This window comes from Fulmarus glacialis, unplaced genomic scaffold (assembly GCF_000690835.1).
Source record: "Fulmarus glacialis isolate BGI_N327 unplaced genomic scaffold, ASM69083v1 scaffold25580, whole genome shotgun sequence".
Classification (NCBI taxonomy): domain Eukaryota; kingdom Metazoa; phylum Chordata; class Aves; order Procellariiformes; family Procellariidae; genus Fulmarus; species Fulmarus glacialis.
In genome coordinates, this window is record NW_009187535.1 from 17,234 (window position 1) to 33,178 (window position 15,945).

Here is a 15,945-nt window from a genome sequence, read left to right on the forward strand (position 1 = left end):
TAAAATCAAACATTAAAACTCCATTAGCAATAGCGTGTTTATTACTTTTAGTGTGCTTATTATTTTTATCTTTTATCTTAATTCTCATCCTGTTCAGCACCTTGTCCTTACTTTAAAAAGAATATACCAGAAAGGCTAAATCAGGTATCTGTACCGTCCTCCCCCTCTGCCCAAAAGCAGCCCCAATACCCACGAGTGTCTTGAATGTTTAGTTCAAACCAACACATAAAACTTACGTAGCTACACCTAACAGCCTTTCTAGAATCAACTAACAGTGCTCGTACAAACCAACAACGGATGTCCAGTTTAGCGGACAGAAAATATCTAAGTACTTTATTTATGAGAGAGAACTCAAAAGCAAAAAAAGCAGCAGCAATAACAGTTAAATTAAATAGCATTTACATTAAACTAGTTCTCTGCAAGTTAAATCTGACCTTTTAGGTTATTTTTTTCCAACAGCTTCAATTTTGAAGAGTATTTCTAAACAATTTTCAAAGTCAGATTAGACCTACGTACGCCAAATAAAACCAATACACAATGATAGGAGCCGCAGCCCATGCACAAAATTTATTGTGTGCTACTGTTTATAAAATACTTGAATAGTTCAGAACATGCATAAAATTTCCAACTTAGGGGTATGTACAGATTGTACTTCATGGCAAACAAAAAAAAAAAAGGGGAGATGAACTCTAGTGACATAAGTTTCAAGTTGTGTTCCAGGGGATGAGAAGGACATGTAGCAAATGTCAAAATATATAACAAAGTACAGTGGCAATCAGTACAGTCCATTATTTGTGAACAAATTAGCACAGGGCTTCAATTTTTATTTTAACCAAGCAGTCCTGTAGATACCAAAATACATGCAGTCTCAAGTTTACACTTTCACTAATGCCTTAGCAGTTGAACAGAGCAATTTCTTACGTGCTGCTTTGCCTAAACAAAAAGTATGTCCAATACAGTTTCAGTTTCCTTTACAGATTTAAAAATAATAAAAAGCTCGCAGCTATTCAGCCCAGTGATTATTAGCTATTTATGCAACCGTAATACTCACAATAAACTAAAAGTACCCATAACATCTAGGAAACCTATAGATGTACATCATAGGTCTATATATTAAATATTTGCAAAATGAAAACATGCATACACAAAATACAATGCCAAGCTTTACAGACTTGATATGAATCAAAATTTACTTAAACAATGTACAAAGTTCAATTAAAAGTACCTTAAAATTAACACTTCCATATTTTTCTTACTTTTAAAATTAGTATATATAATCATTTTTTTTTAAAATTCAAGGTAGGGAAGAGTCTTGAAAAAGCTGGGCAAAAAAGTTTCTAAATTAAATATTTTTTTTAAATCTGTGTTCAAGTAATAAACATTCCTACATAGAAATCTTCTGATAAGCTGTAACTAAAAAATACAGTGAATACAATATAGAATTAGCAACATCTAAGGAGTAAACCTGAGGTCAGCATTTTACAGAATGACCAACTGAGATTTTTTTTTTTTGGCATTTTCTCTGTCTATTTAAAATACAGTTTTTGCAGCCTCAGATATTTTAAGACCATTCTAATCTATTGTTTTAAAGACATTTCATGAAACCGATGTCCATTAATAAATAGTTAGCTCTTAGGGTTGTATTTGAAAGTCTGATTTAAAAAAACAAACAAACAAACTACCTCTACTGAAAGAAAAATCCCGTTTGTAAACTTAAAACTGTTGACAACGATAAGCATAAGACGCTAGTCTAGACGTGCTTTAGTGATAACAGCCCGATTCTTTCCCCAGATCTCTTCTGAAGCTCCAGCAGCCAGTGATAGACTTTGTGTAAAAAGGTGAGGCACGCTCCCAGGAGGTCGGGTCACCACGTAAAGAGAGGGGCTGTTGTCCCAAAAGCATGATGGTCTTTCTTCAGCGGGATCAAGTCAGATGGTTTTCCACCTCATGTTAAGTAGTCACTTCAGGCGATCCCCCTGGCTACTTCATCTGTTGTCACATCAAAAAGCAGTAATCTAGGAATTCTCAGGCAAGACATGAGTGAGTAAACCAGAAGCTGACGTGGTCACTGTGCATTGTTGTTGCCAGTTCCATTGTTTCCATTGGCATTTGTTGTGTTTATAGTATTAATACCATCTTGCTGAAGAGCATCTTTTCTTGGTGGCATTCTCTCATTGATCCTATCCAAACCTTTTGCTTCTTCAAAACTGCAGATTTTATGTTGCGGAGAGAATCCTCGTATTGCTTAACAAAATGCAAATTTGATATGTCAGTAATGGAAAAATAAGTTGAAAGCATATACTTTTTCTAACAAATGATGTTTAAAAACAGGTAAGAAATCAGCCAAAGAAACTTATGGCTCTGCATCTGTATTAGTAAAAGCTTCTCTAACCTGCTCTCCTGAAATGTTCAACGGCAATCGTGATTTCAGTTTGTAACAAAAAGAACAAAGTATGGCAAATATTCTGCAAGTAGGAATCAAGGGGTTTAAGCCCACTTGATTGCTTCTGCGTGTCCCTGGCATGGCTGACCATCACCTCCACTGCTTTTGCTGCCCAGTGCGTCAGGCTTATCTTAGCATCCCCCTTCTCTTCGGTGGAATGCCAGTAAGATCCACGCAGCACAGCAAGGGCAGAAGAGGCAAAGCAGCAGAGGGTTACAAAAGTAGATTTACATCCTGCATACGCACCGATGGCCTGATCCCGCAGTTTTCATGCAGGCGAAACTGCGGGATGTGGATCACATTCTGTGCTAATCATGTGATGACGGCAATGGACACAACCACAATCACTGAGTTAGCACTGTGGTGGTTAAACAATGGTATCATTTAAATACAAATGTATTTAAAATAAGTACAGAAAATAGGTATCATTTTGCTACTGATTATTTTAATGAATGAGGTCTGTGGTTGAATTTAGACCTGAAAATGGCTGACCACATAGCAAGACTGAAGTCTTTGGGATGAAGTAATTCTTTGGAGATTTAAGTACAGCTTTCCACTCACAACAACGGGACCTCTTGCATGTGTATGTGAGAACAGAATATGGCACTTGTTTATATTTTTGGAGATCTGACTTCCTTAATTAAAAACCACAAAGAATACAGTCATTAAATGGTGCTTTGTGACCAAATCTGAAAAACCCCAAAGGTAGCTCTCTCAGCTGCTAGGCTGTTTGCCATTCACTTCATTAAATATTGAGCAAGAGGAAATTAAAGTATCTCTGAAAAGACAACAAACTGATGTTGAATACTCTGAACACCAAATCATTTGATGGCGTTTTGCTCAATACCACTAGCTAAGGACGTATATACAACTTATTTAGCACAGAAGCACTGATAATCCATGGGATTTAATATGCCTCATACTGGCAGGATGGCATATATACTGGAAATAAATTTGGTCAACAAATTATGTTCAAAATCTATAGAAAAAACATTACATTTATACATCTTGCACTACCAGATGTGTTATGGTAAGTTTAAAAAAAATAGGTTCAAAGCCATTAAAATACACTTTATGAGAAAAGGCATGCATAAACAGCCCTCCTTCCACATATAACCCCCCCCATTCAAACAAAACCTTGCAGTTGAATGCAGAAAAAAAACACTAAACACTACCATTTTTAAGGACTTCAGGACAACACCACGTATCACAACATGCTATTATACAACAACCTACTGCATATTTTGTAAAAACAAACAAAAAAAGACCAAAACCCCCCAAGAATTTCCCTAAAATATTAAAGATCATCATCATCATCCTAAAGCCAGAAATGAATGTTACATGTAAAAGGGATGAATCAACAGAGTTGATTCATCTCTGCTTGTGCAAGTTGAAAGTAAAACACACCCACACAGAGTACTTTTGAATTCCCTCCCAGACACCACAGATCTCTGCCAATGGCAAAGACTCTGATCATACCTTTTTCAGCCTCAATTGCCTCTACAGTGGCTGTACAGAAGTGAGCAGATGCATGCAAAATGAATGAGAAAGATGAAGAGTGTAATATCGCATAGCAGAAAAGGCAATGATCAATTTAATATAGTATGCTACGCCAGATTAGATTACAATTATTTAAAATTATAATTAAGGTTTTGGGGGCTTGTTTTTAAGTTTAAGTTTTAAGAAACTTCTCCTAAATTTTAACTAATACAATTTATCAACTAAAAGTATATCAAAGCAACACTAATTAACTGATGTTATTAACTACACATTTCTGTAAGTTTTTTGTTTTGTTTTGTTTTTAAAACAGCAACAGAAAATTTCAACTGATGTTAAAGTTGTGGTATGATTTTAAAAAACCCGCTAAAAATCTATTTGAGACTACTATTTCTGAAGATTAAAATGCATTAATAAGCTTCATTATATTACCAGCAAGGATGCTATAAAAATAACACTAGCAGTGTTCTAATAACAAATTATTTTTCTCTTTACATTTAGCTCCCTGAAGTTTAACTAGTACTTCAATTTCTCACCATATTTTAAGCTAAAATGGGTAACTCTGAGAACTGAACTGTGAAATTTAAACCGTAAGAGACAAATCTAGCAAGTCACATTTACAAAGCCTCATAAATTGTTTAGCTGAATCAAAAACAAAGTCTAGAGCAGGAAGAGGTCTGGATTTAACATAGTCTTGGTGGGTGAATTAATGTGAGTTATGAAAAAAATCTAGCGTACTAGTTGTTTTTTGAACTAAATAACCATGACACCTGCTGTAATTTCTTAGGTGTAAGATCCTTCCCAATTGTTTTAGCTCTAAGTCAAAGCTTTAATATAAGGTTATTAGATGAAAATCAAAATAACCTTCTATTAGGGCAGAATTGCTAAAGAAACCACTTTTAACTACAAACTAAACTGTAGCTAAGTTTCAATAATGGTAACAACTTTTTACCTCCCCTACTATGTGCCATGCTTCTAATACCATAATTTCACAAATATTAACAACAAATAGCATACATGGTGGTACACCTACTCGTGTAGTGCTTAATACATACTGTTAACAACAAAAATCATAAGAGTATTCAAGCGAATGTGGGGAAACTAGCTATATAAGAAAATATGGCATTCGATCAGAACAGAATTCTTTAAAGCGAATTAAGTTTATTACTTCTCATTTCCTATCCAACAAAAACCAGATACAACATTTCAATTGCCTACACTATGTTGTTACGTATCAATTGCCTACACTGTGCCTTAATCTCACTGTTGCATAAAATTATAATTTCCACTGAGATAATCTAAAAAAATAAATAAAATTAGATACTTGCATTAATTGCTACTAAAATTATGTGGAATACTTAGGGGACATGCAGCATTTTAACTTTTACGTACTGCACATTCCATGGTATCAAAAAAAAAAAAAGTTTCCTGCACTAAAATCTACAGAGACAAGGGCAACCCCAGAATTAATCAAAAAGCCACTTGAATGGATGGTTATTTATGTTTACATTAAAGGAAAGAAACTTTCTCAAATTGTAAAAATAAATTAGTTTAAGAATTATTTTAGAAAGTCACCAAATACATACTTTCATACTGTAATCAATTTGCCATACAAATACAATACTATGTAAAAAAAACCACCTCTTTCCACCATTTCCTGTTACCTGTGAAGTCTTTGTTTTCAATCTTTTCCTGAAAAGATCACGAATACTGATTTATCTCTGTAAATTATGTAGCTTGGTCATAAATACAAATTTCAAAATTTACTCCTAGTTCATTCTACTTGTAGTACTATTATTCCGAAAAGATCTTGGAATATACATCACAGTTAAGAAAAAGAGAATTTTCAATTTGACATAAAAGAACAAACTGACTGGAAAATACAAGCACTTAAAAAAAACACACTGTACAGACTCAATTTGGAAAATAATTTTGTTGGATTCTCTTTTGCAGGTACATCTAAACTAAAACTATATTCTTTGTAAACCCTGATAAACTTCAAATAAATACTGTATCATACTAACGTAACAGGTAATCCTGAAGTCTTTGCTCAGAAAATTCTTGACTTGAGAGCAAATTTTAAGCAACAGGGTTCAATGGCATTTCCATCCTCAATTCCAGCTCTTCCCCTGCTTTACCTAGGGAACAGATCTGATACAAAATCCTTGCCAACTTTCAAAATAAAACCAAAAAACTGTCTTAGTGCCCCTCTGACTAATAGCAAGGGCAGCAATAACAGATATGAAGTATTTGACTAGTTCAACTGATGTCCATGGAAGTACTTAAAATTATTAATTTAGGCTTGTGTTTAGTATGTTGTTGAATAAGCTTTTAGGTGTTTGGTTTTTTTTTTTAAATAGATGTTGACTCAATTTGGAAAATAATTTTGTTGGATTCAGTTCACAGAATAAGTCACTAGGAAACGCTATTTTAGAGAACAGTACGTAATAGGGTCTTTAATATTTCAGCTACTATAATGCAAGCAACATAAATAATAAAAACCATAAATCTACATTAAAAAAAATGTAGAAACATACAAAGGCCATGATTTCCCAAAGTCTAGTTTTAACCTAGTACATTAAAGCTATCTAAAAATAACCTATGATTCGTTTTCCAAAAATATATCCATATATTTCTGGGGGAAAAAAAAAAAAAATCATATATTGACTTCTGGAAGAATGGATGTCGTTTCGCACTTTTTTCCAAAATTATCTTTTTTAACTGACTTGTCTTTGTTTAACCCTTTCGCTACAGTTAGAATTTGTATCTTTGCAGTAAGAATCTGTTCAAGCATTGCCCATGAAGCAGTTGTATTAGACTGACTAATGTGTTTGGTGCCCTACTCTGCATTATGTCAATGCCAACAAGCTTCTCTCCTCTGAGAATGGCCAGTATCTCACAAAAGATAGCAGGTGTGGCTGAACAAATTCCTGGAACGGTAGTGGTATTTGCTAAGATCTAGTACAGAATATGTTACTGACATTAAGAATTATAATAGGCATATATGCAAAAATTGCGTTAGTGGTGACTTACATATATATGTCTATATATGTACTTGCCCTCATAAAAAAATTTCAGCCCAGCTCTCTAGAGAAATGCAGAAACACACACTAATTTCTTATAGCTTTTAAAGCTTCTTAGAGATTCAATAGCAACCAGCACAACTAGACCTTTTCTCAATGTGCCATTGAAAAACGAGCACTTGTAAGACTGAAACCTGGAAAACCCATGACATATTGGTCAATTTTGTGAATTTTCAAGCAAACAAAAGAATACTACAATTATGTTCTTTTATTTTCTCAAATCTAGACTAGTTTAAATTATTGATAGTATATTGATCAACATAGTACAATATACTTCAAAAAGTAATTAAATATTTGTCATAAGAAATCCTACTATACTACCAGTGACCATATTTTTGCCAAGAATATTAATTCACTGATACCATGATGGTTTAGAAAAGCGTCAATTAGTGAAGTTTTATTTTATTTTTGGCTTACTTCTAGCTTTGCAACTGAGCACAATAATTTTAAAACTTCTACTTTTTTTAAGACTGAACCAATAAAATTCTTATCAGTTAAAAGAAGTTACTGCAATCTAAGGAGAACTAACAGTTGGCATGAATTATTTTGAACAATCAACATGACTAAAACAAATGAGGTATATTAATGTAGTGCATCAAGGAATATTGCCATCAAAAGTTCTAGTCAAGAAAAAAACACACCCACAAAAATCCAAAATGCATTTTGCATACTTTCCAAATGTCCCACATTTTCAGTAATGGTAGAAAGTCATATGTTTCATGTTAAAAAAATTTTCTAGTCAGTTTGATCCTCTCTGATATTTGTAATGCAACATGGATAAAAATCTGTTAAATGAGCGAGAGGAATGCAGACTCATTTTTTTAAGCATAATAAAGTATCTTATTAAACAATGAAAATTAAAACTAGAACATATGCTTTTGGAATAGTTGGATGGATTAGGAAACATACACCATTTCTTGTTATAGACATTCACAAAACAATCACATACACACACTGGACATATAAACTTACTTGTAGACATTATATGTCCACTGAAAAATTACTTAAAATGTGACATTCATGTTTCAAAGCTATTAAAAAACAGCTTTGATAGTTTAATAGAAAATGTAGTGAAAGCCTTTAAAAAAACTATATAGAAAATTTTAAAAATTCAAATAAACAGCCTAAATCGCAAAATGAGAAAAGCAGCTACTCTTGGAAAATAGACTGTGTAAAAAGTGGTATTCATGTATCACAATCTTTCAATAGTTATAAAATTCAGTGGTCCCATACAATAGTTTTATACTTCCTATTAAAGCCTGAAGATGGCCAATAAAAAGTCTTTGAATAATTTATGTTAAGAGTGCTGCTGATATGAAGTCCAGTTTCAGACTGGTATATTTTAGTTATCCACCATTGTGAACAGAAACCTGACTTCATTTTTTAATACATTTGGTACAATCTCATAGCATTCTCTCTAAGCCTAGTTAATCATTTATGGGTCTTGTGAAAAATATGATCCAATGATTCAACAAACTAAAAAAAGAAGAAAAACCTTTTACAAAATATTCAATGAGCCAGATTACAGGTATATTTTGTATAGAGTTCTTTTTATTTTCATGCAAAAAAATATATGCACACTTAATAACACCCTTTTATTTTGATTTATTTACAAGTTTTAAATTCAATCCCTTTATTCTCAACTGATTTTATAACAATTACTGAATATTTTTCAAGTACATTATTGTTCAAAATGCACAGACAATGTGCAGCAGCAAATGCAGCAAACCTCAAAAACAAGGTGCTACAACATTGCTTCTACATCAAGAGACAGACAAGTGTCTGGGATAGTGGTTTAATTTTAACACTTATACAGACATACATCTATACCTAGAGAGAGACAGACAGATCTAAGAAAGCAGCTACATCTGCAGAGGAAGGAAACAGCATGTTACAAGGACAATTCAGGGAGGTCAATTATACATAGAACATTTGACAAACAACATAGAGAACAAACTTTGGCATTAATTACCAGGGTACAAAACGTAGCACGTTTCAATCTATCAATGGAGTGTAATACGGAACTCTGCAGCCTGTAGCTGTTTGTTAATATTAGTATCAACAAGTATTTGACATTGTCAATGAAAACACTAACACATCTATCATAAAACCATTTTAATGGAAAGCAGACAAGTAATGATGCAAAATTACATTGCCATTTTTCTATCTGTAAAGATCAAATGCCTTAATACCAGATCTATAAGGTCACCTCACTTCTGGCATCTGTGCCACCTGAAAAATTGTAAACTAAGGAAGCTCAAAGTCTGAAAAATGTGGCCTGACACCGCTGAACTGATTTGCTTTTAGTTTTATACCCTGGTTAAGTATCCATTTCACATTGCCTGATTAACACATAACACTATGCTTGTATCAGCCGCTAAGACAAGAACTGAAAAGCATAAGAAATTCCCTGCATGCATTATGTGTAGTGTTAGCAAAAGAGTGAGATGTGCCCCAGTCCATCTGAGGCACAGCAAGTTGCATAACATCATTACCACTTTGCAGGGTCTGTCGTCCTCCAGCCAACACTCCACTAGGTAACATTCCAGTGGGAGTCAAACCCTTGAGTGTCAGCACACTTTCACTCTCCTCCCTGGTGTGAGGAAGAAACAGTAACAAAACCTTAAATATCCGCTCATGAAAACTTGTATTAAAGTACAATAAGGGATGGGGAGAGGAAGAGCCTATTTTTGCTGTGCTTTATGTGTGTCAAGACTGAATGTAAATTCAAATTCAAACAACTAGAAAGGAGAAAATACTTCTATTCCATACCAGTCTTTCCTTTGCCTAGGAGTTATAAACACTGATTACTTCTGAACCAAATTCTGAGCAATTATTCACATTATTCACATGCAGACTCATTAGCTTTGAAATTAGCACTGAATGCCTTATGAGGTACTGAACATATCTCAGTGCCATAAAACAGTCCACAATTTTGTTCAAAGTGAATATGCTTCAGGAAATACCAACTTTAAAAAATTATCCCTCTTTGAACAATTGTGGTCTGTGGAAAACTATGCATTTTGGGTAAATGTGATCATGAAATCTCTAGATTTAGATACCAAGAAAATGGTATTTTTTTAAAAGCTGAAAACAAACAAACAAAAACTGAAACAAAAAACCCCTAGTCCTCAACTTTCTGGCATGCCAGAAATTTTCCAAGCCAGTCCTGACCTCCTCCATTACACCCTTGATTTCAATCTCTCTATTTTGGTATTGTCTTTCCAACACTTGTAGTTAACGGCTGACAAATAACTTGTAAACTAAAGATCATGTTCTCTAATTTCTTGAAACATGTCTCAAAAATAACTTAAAAATATTCTTTAACCAAACATACCAACATCCATGGGGTGCATCAATATGCCAAATAAGATTGATGCATAACGATCTCCCTGAAAAATGTTTGGCATCCATTATCCTGGAACAGAGATGTTTTCCTAATATACATAATAAGAGGGGGTTTAGGAATGCAGAAGTCATGCAAGTACCTGAGAACAGAGAAGACTCTTGCCATCTTGCCAATTGCACGAATTTTGTTTCTGATTATTTCTTTCCGTGCGGCAGCTGTACCTACTTTCAATGGAATAAGAGAGAGTCTCAAGCTCAGGAGTATTTACAGAGCCACCATTTTAAAGTGCATCAAATTCAACACAACTGTTCAAGTTCAGTACTCTTCACAGGAGGCCAGTACCCAAACACTTAAGGGCACAAAGTTATAAAATTATGACTTCAGAATGCCATCAAAAACCACCATCACCTCTGTGTCCACAAAACACACACAAAAATGTTTAGGACGTTCACAGTGATTTCCTAAAGCTAGCAAGCATCTAAATTACCGCACTACAGTGTAGTAACTATCATAACTCCTTTGCCTAAATTTTACACCTGAAATTCTTCACTGACATCTATGTATATCAAGATGTAAGTATGCAGCCCAATATAGAAGCCAAAGAGATATTAAAGCCACAAAAAAAAGATGATTTGTTGCTAATTCTTACACAGCTGACTGAGAGAAAACAGTAGTTTGTTTGCTTGGTTTTATGTCAACTCCCCAAAACACACCCCCACAAAAAACCCCACAAAATAATATGCCAAAGAATTGCAGTGTTACCTCCCTTACCACCTAAGCCTATGTTCTGTATCATCTTAGGTTTGCATAATTTGCAGAAATTACAAATACCAAAGATCTGGAGTAAATACTGCATATTCCACAGAGCAGAGATAAACCATTTGTGACAGATAAAAGTGAAGACAAAACTCTGAAAGGAGGCTTGTGATTGGGAAGGAGAGCCACCTTTGCCTGCCTTGACATTATAAAAACGGAAGCTCCTTTCTCCAACACTAGGTGTTGCGGGTTTGTTTCAATGTATGAAAGTAAAAGTCATCCTTCCCCTCATCCTCCTTTCCTTTTGCTGACTCCTCAATTCCACTAAAACAGTACAGGTAGATGAGGAGATACCAAAACTAAACCCCTTACTTCTCCTCAGCCATTGGGGAAGGAGATTATTAATCACACCAAGATAAGAGTAACTCAGTCATACTTTGAATTCAACCACAGGGGACCAAAAGTGAACAAACTCAGACAGCTCTGTTAGGTATTCCAGATCTTCCATATATCATTGTTCTTCAACCCTGGGAGAAAGGTACTCATTAAAAAGTTGCCAAACTAATTTGCAAGAATGTGGAAGAGAGGATCACAGAAGTGGGCAGAGAAAAGCTGCATATCCACAAATTTGTCTACTCGCATTCAAAACAGGCAGCTGTGGAAGAAGCTTTTCTTCATGCCTGCTCACTAGTATTTAGCTTCCACGTGAGAGTACATACACTCTAGCACAACAGAGTCACCCTTTTCAGACCACAGCTGCAAGAACGCAAGGCCTTCTGTTGCACAAGAGTGAGTAGACTTCCCACCTTGAACACCAAACCGAATAAAATACAAAAGGTAAGGCGTATAGGGGCAAACACCAACAACAAAATCACACAAGAAGGAAAATGTATAGTAGCGACAAAGAAAAAAGGGAGCAAGAGACAACCTTTGTATGAACACAATGAAAGAATCTCAGGGTATGACAAATACCTGCCAATCCGTTTAAATGAAATGAAAGAGCCAGGAGTAAAGCATTTTTAGACAAAGAAACAACTTTAATGAACTGCAGACACCAAATTAAAAAAAACAAAACCAGAAGGCTCAGGAAAAACTTTGAATAGGATAGGCTGAAACATTCAATTTTTACTGAAAATAATTTATTTTAAATTTTAACTTCTAATTTTTAAAGTTCTAGAAGTTTTTACTTTCTCTCTTTGAACACTATTAAATAATAGGGTTCTAGAATGAGAAGGGGACTTTGAAATGGCTAGGGCTAAATGAGGGACCATCAATCTTTCCCGACAAGTCCCTCAATTTTCCTCCTACCCACACTTATTTGAGGGCTACACTGCTGCAGAGCTATAACATGCAGGCTGAAAAGCTGGTTTTGGATAGTTTTGGTGTTTGTTTGGGTTTTGTTTGGTTGTTGTTTTGGTTTGGGTTTTGTTTTGTTTTGTTTTTTTTTAAACATGATCTTTCATTGCCCCAGCCCTCCAGAAGCTACGCAGCCAAGCCAATAGGCCAAATGTATTACTCCAGGCTGCAGCACTGCACTAATGTGGCCACTGAATTCTGGTTAGTTCCGAGAAGAGACAGTAAGGTGGCACCTGCTTGCAGAAAAATGTCTTGATTACTCCCTAAATTAGAGGACATATGACAAAGAAGTCTCCTATTCTCCATTCCCAATGCCTGCACAAGAAACAAATTCTTAAATGCTCATACTATTATGTTCCAAAGAATTCACATAACCTTTGGAAACTTCTGTATAATCTAATGCATTTCCAAGTATTAGAAGTATTCTCTGGAAGTGACAAATCTATACAGAAAACAAATTGATTATTAGGTAAGTAATGGTCAGAAGAATTTTTCTGCACAGAATTATCTACCCTGGAATTTCCAAAAAACAGGTGATAGACCATGAATTTAAGTTAGGAGGCTTCTTTTTACATTTTGTATCCAGCCATCTTCAAAATTGCACATACAATCAAAAAGTACCTTTCTGACATCTCAGTTGAAGGAAACTGAAAGTACTATACAAACCAGGTTTTGGAACACTGTATAAACACATTTCATGCACAATCTTAAAAAAAGCTCACGATAAAATTATTAAAGAGCAAGACAAGACAACTGAACGCTCCCTACACATGCAGGACCAAAGATAAAATTTTAGAAATAGGTAAAAGAATGAAATTCTACAAAAAAAAAAAAAAAGAATGGAAGAAAGGAGGAAAAAAATTCATGCACAGAAAGACAGATGTCTTGGAATATGACTCCTGATAACAAAATACACAAGCCTTTATAAACATCCCATTGAAACGGGCAATAATAATAAAACGCTACATATGTCTCTCAACAAAAAGCTATTTTCTGCATTAATACTTATACTGCCAGGTTCTATGAAGTCATATTTCAAAACATTCCTACTCTGTCTGGTCTGTACCTTTTTTACTGCCATATATGAGTCGCTCTTCAGATGGAGAGTCCAGAAAAAAAGGAAGTGAATGATGGAGAAAAAGGTGAGTGAGACAAATAAAATAAAGGTCTTTAACTTGACAGTGGTAATAAAGAAGAAATGAAGAAGGAATGCGAAAAAATAAAATGGAAAATTGCAACACTCAAAAATGCATTCATCGAACAAGAAGTAGAATTGTTGAGTGTATTTTAAAATTCGACGATAAACAAGTGAAAGCTTGAAAGTCAGCAGTTAAAAAAAAATCCATTCACATAGAAAAATAAAGCGTAGACAGTACCTAGGTGGCATTAAGAGATGCATCAAGCAGAGAAATTGTTAAAGGAGACAGAAGAATAAAATAATTCAAATTAGGAAACTGCAACTATTGTACTAAAGACAGGGCATGTGCAATCAACTGATGACTGCACTTATGTTGGACAATCTAAATCCTAACATCTCAGAATACCACCAAACCCTACCCTGCAAATGCTTGGTGTAATTGCTTTATGCTCAATTTAGTAGGATTACTTGAATGAAAAACATAAATTAACTGTTTGCAGGATCACATTTGAGACTATTTCTAAGTTTTCACATTTCTGGCAACAATCTAAACAGCAGCAAAGTTCAAGTGGCTCATAACCAATGCATTCCAATCTAAAACACACAGCTGCTTGGCACAACACTATTCGGCTACTGAAATTGAACGCAGTAGTTATCAAACATCAAGAATGGGGTCATGTCTCTAATATCTTTATAAATGATCTTTAGTGTTCCTCAAAGGCTGCTGAAACTTTCCTTCCTCCTCCCCCATCATCAAACAATCCACCAAATCAGTTCTGTTACTGGATAAAATGACAAAAGTCTGAGAAACTTTTAGGTGAGACATGAAGCACTATTGTAAAAAAACCAACAAAACAAAGTGTGATATGCTAGGCCTTCATGTAAATGTTGCTTCTTAATCATCATGCTACAGGCATCTCCTTAACAATCTACTGTATCATAGTTTACAAGATAGAAAGATGTTATAATTCATTACATAAATACATATTATACAACGTACATATAAAAATTCTCCTAACTTTTATGCTTTAAACTCAAACACCAAGACTTGTATTTCAAACTTAAACTTGTATTTCATACTTTCTGTATAGTACTTTGCCGTAAGAAATGTAGTATCTGACTTTCACCTATATCAACTCTTTACTGAAGAACAATCATTAAGAAATTTAAGATCTTAAAACAAATTTATTCTAAATATTAGCAAAGTAAATTTAGCATGTTTCAAATTTTAAGTGCCAAGAAATTCTGAGAATTTTCCACAAAAAGTTTCAGTTTTAAATAGAAATCAGATATGATTATTTGCAAAGAATACCATTACTGCTTCTTGATCACAAACTCAAAACTACAATTCCCTTCTCTGCCCCCCACAAAGTGTCATTATCTAAAGAAAAATTTGAAGGCAATTTTCTTCAAATTCCATAATAATACACCAGTCTAAGTTAACTACTGTTTCACAAGTTATTACCATGAAAAAGATTTATCTATCTTAAAGTAACCCCTACCGTCAAACTGATCTTCTCCCTCTGTCATCAGTTCATCATCAGAGCAAATGCTCAAAACATTCACCAACATTTCTGTTACTGTATAGGAAAAAATAAATCTTAATTAATTCCCTGTAGAATTTAAAATATTTCCATGCACACAAGATATAACTAGTCACCAGCAACTGCTGATAGTCACCAGCAACTACAGTGAATGAACTTCCCACATCATAGCCATTGCTCAGTAATCTGGTTTCAAAAAAACGTGTTTTTCTTGATGTGCGCTGTCACAGAATTTAAAAAGCTCAGAAAAATAAGCAGTTAAAAATTATACCACCTAACAATCAAAGAACACAGCAGAGCTTTCTCTCCTATCTTACAAGGAGTTCTTTTAGATAAGAATTCTCTTCTTATATATTAGTATTTTTACATTAGGATAAGTATTTGAACTAGTTTTTATGCAAAATTTACTTCAATACGAAAACATTTTGACTGCTCAAATTTAGATTTAAAACGAGAAAGCTATTCTATTCCTGGCACCTGCAGGCATGTAGCAGAAGCACTGAAGCAGAAAAATATTATGATATAAATATGGTGCAAACTACATGTCTTTTCAAACTCCCCTTAAAATTATTGACATAGTGGATACACAAACTTGGCTCAAGAAGCTTATATTTTCTTTCTCCAGGAATCTCCCTATTCTGCCACTCAATCATTCCCACGTATATCAGACTCCTCCTTAAAACAGTCAAACCTCTCCTCCCCCTAGAGTGTTCAGAAACCTATTCCAGAAGTTCAGTCAGATAGTAAAAAACATGAAATTGCTGTCTACATTTATTCAT

General features: G+C 34.3%; 1 protein-coding gene across 6 annotated transcripts in view; it reads right to left on the bottom strand.

Moving 5' to 3' along the window:
- Positions 1-541: 541 nt before the first annotated feature.
- Positions 542-15,945, bottom strand: part of PPP3CB (protein phosphatase 3, catalytic subunit, beta isozyme) — a 30,712-nt gene continuing 15,308 nt past the window's right edge. For 2 of the 6 annotated variants that reach the window (XM_009575560.1, XM_009575583.1), the window contains 4 exons: positions 15,125-15,202; positions 10,512-10,596; positions 9,519-9,616; positions 542-2,244 (listed from right to left, as the gene is read on the bottom strand). In XM_009575560.1, the coding sequence (XP_009573855.1) occupies positions 2,066-2,244; positions 9,519-9,616; positions 10,512-10,596; positions 15,125-15,202 (440 nt within the window). In that variant the 3' untranslated portion in view covers positions 542-2,065. Of the gene's footprint in view, positions 2,245-3,922; positions 3,953-9,518; positions 9,617-10,511; positions 10,597-11,488; positions 11,500-13,362; positions 13,381-15,124; positions 15,203-15,945 lie in introns of all 6 variants that reach the window. The other 4 variants (XM_009575552.1, XM_009575545.1, XM_009575567.1 and 1 more) reach the window with 4 other exon arrangements.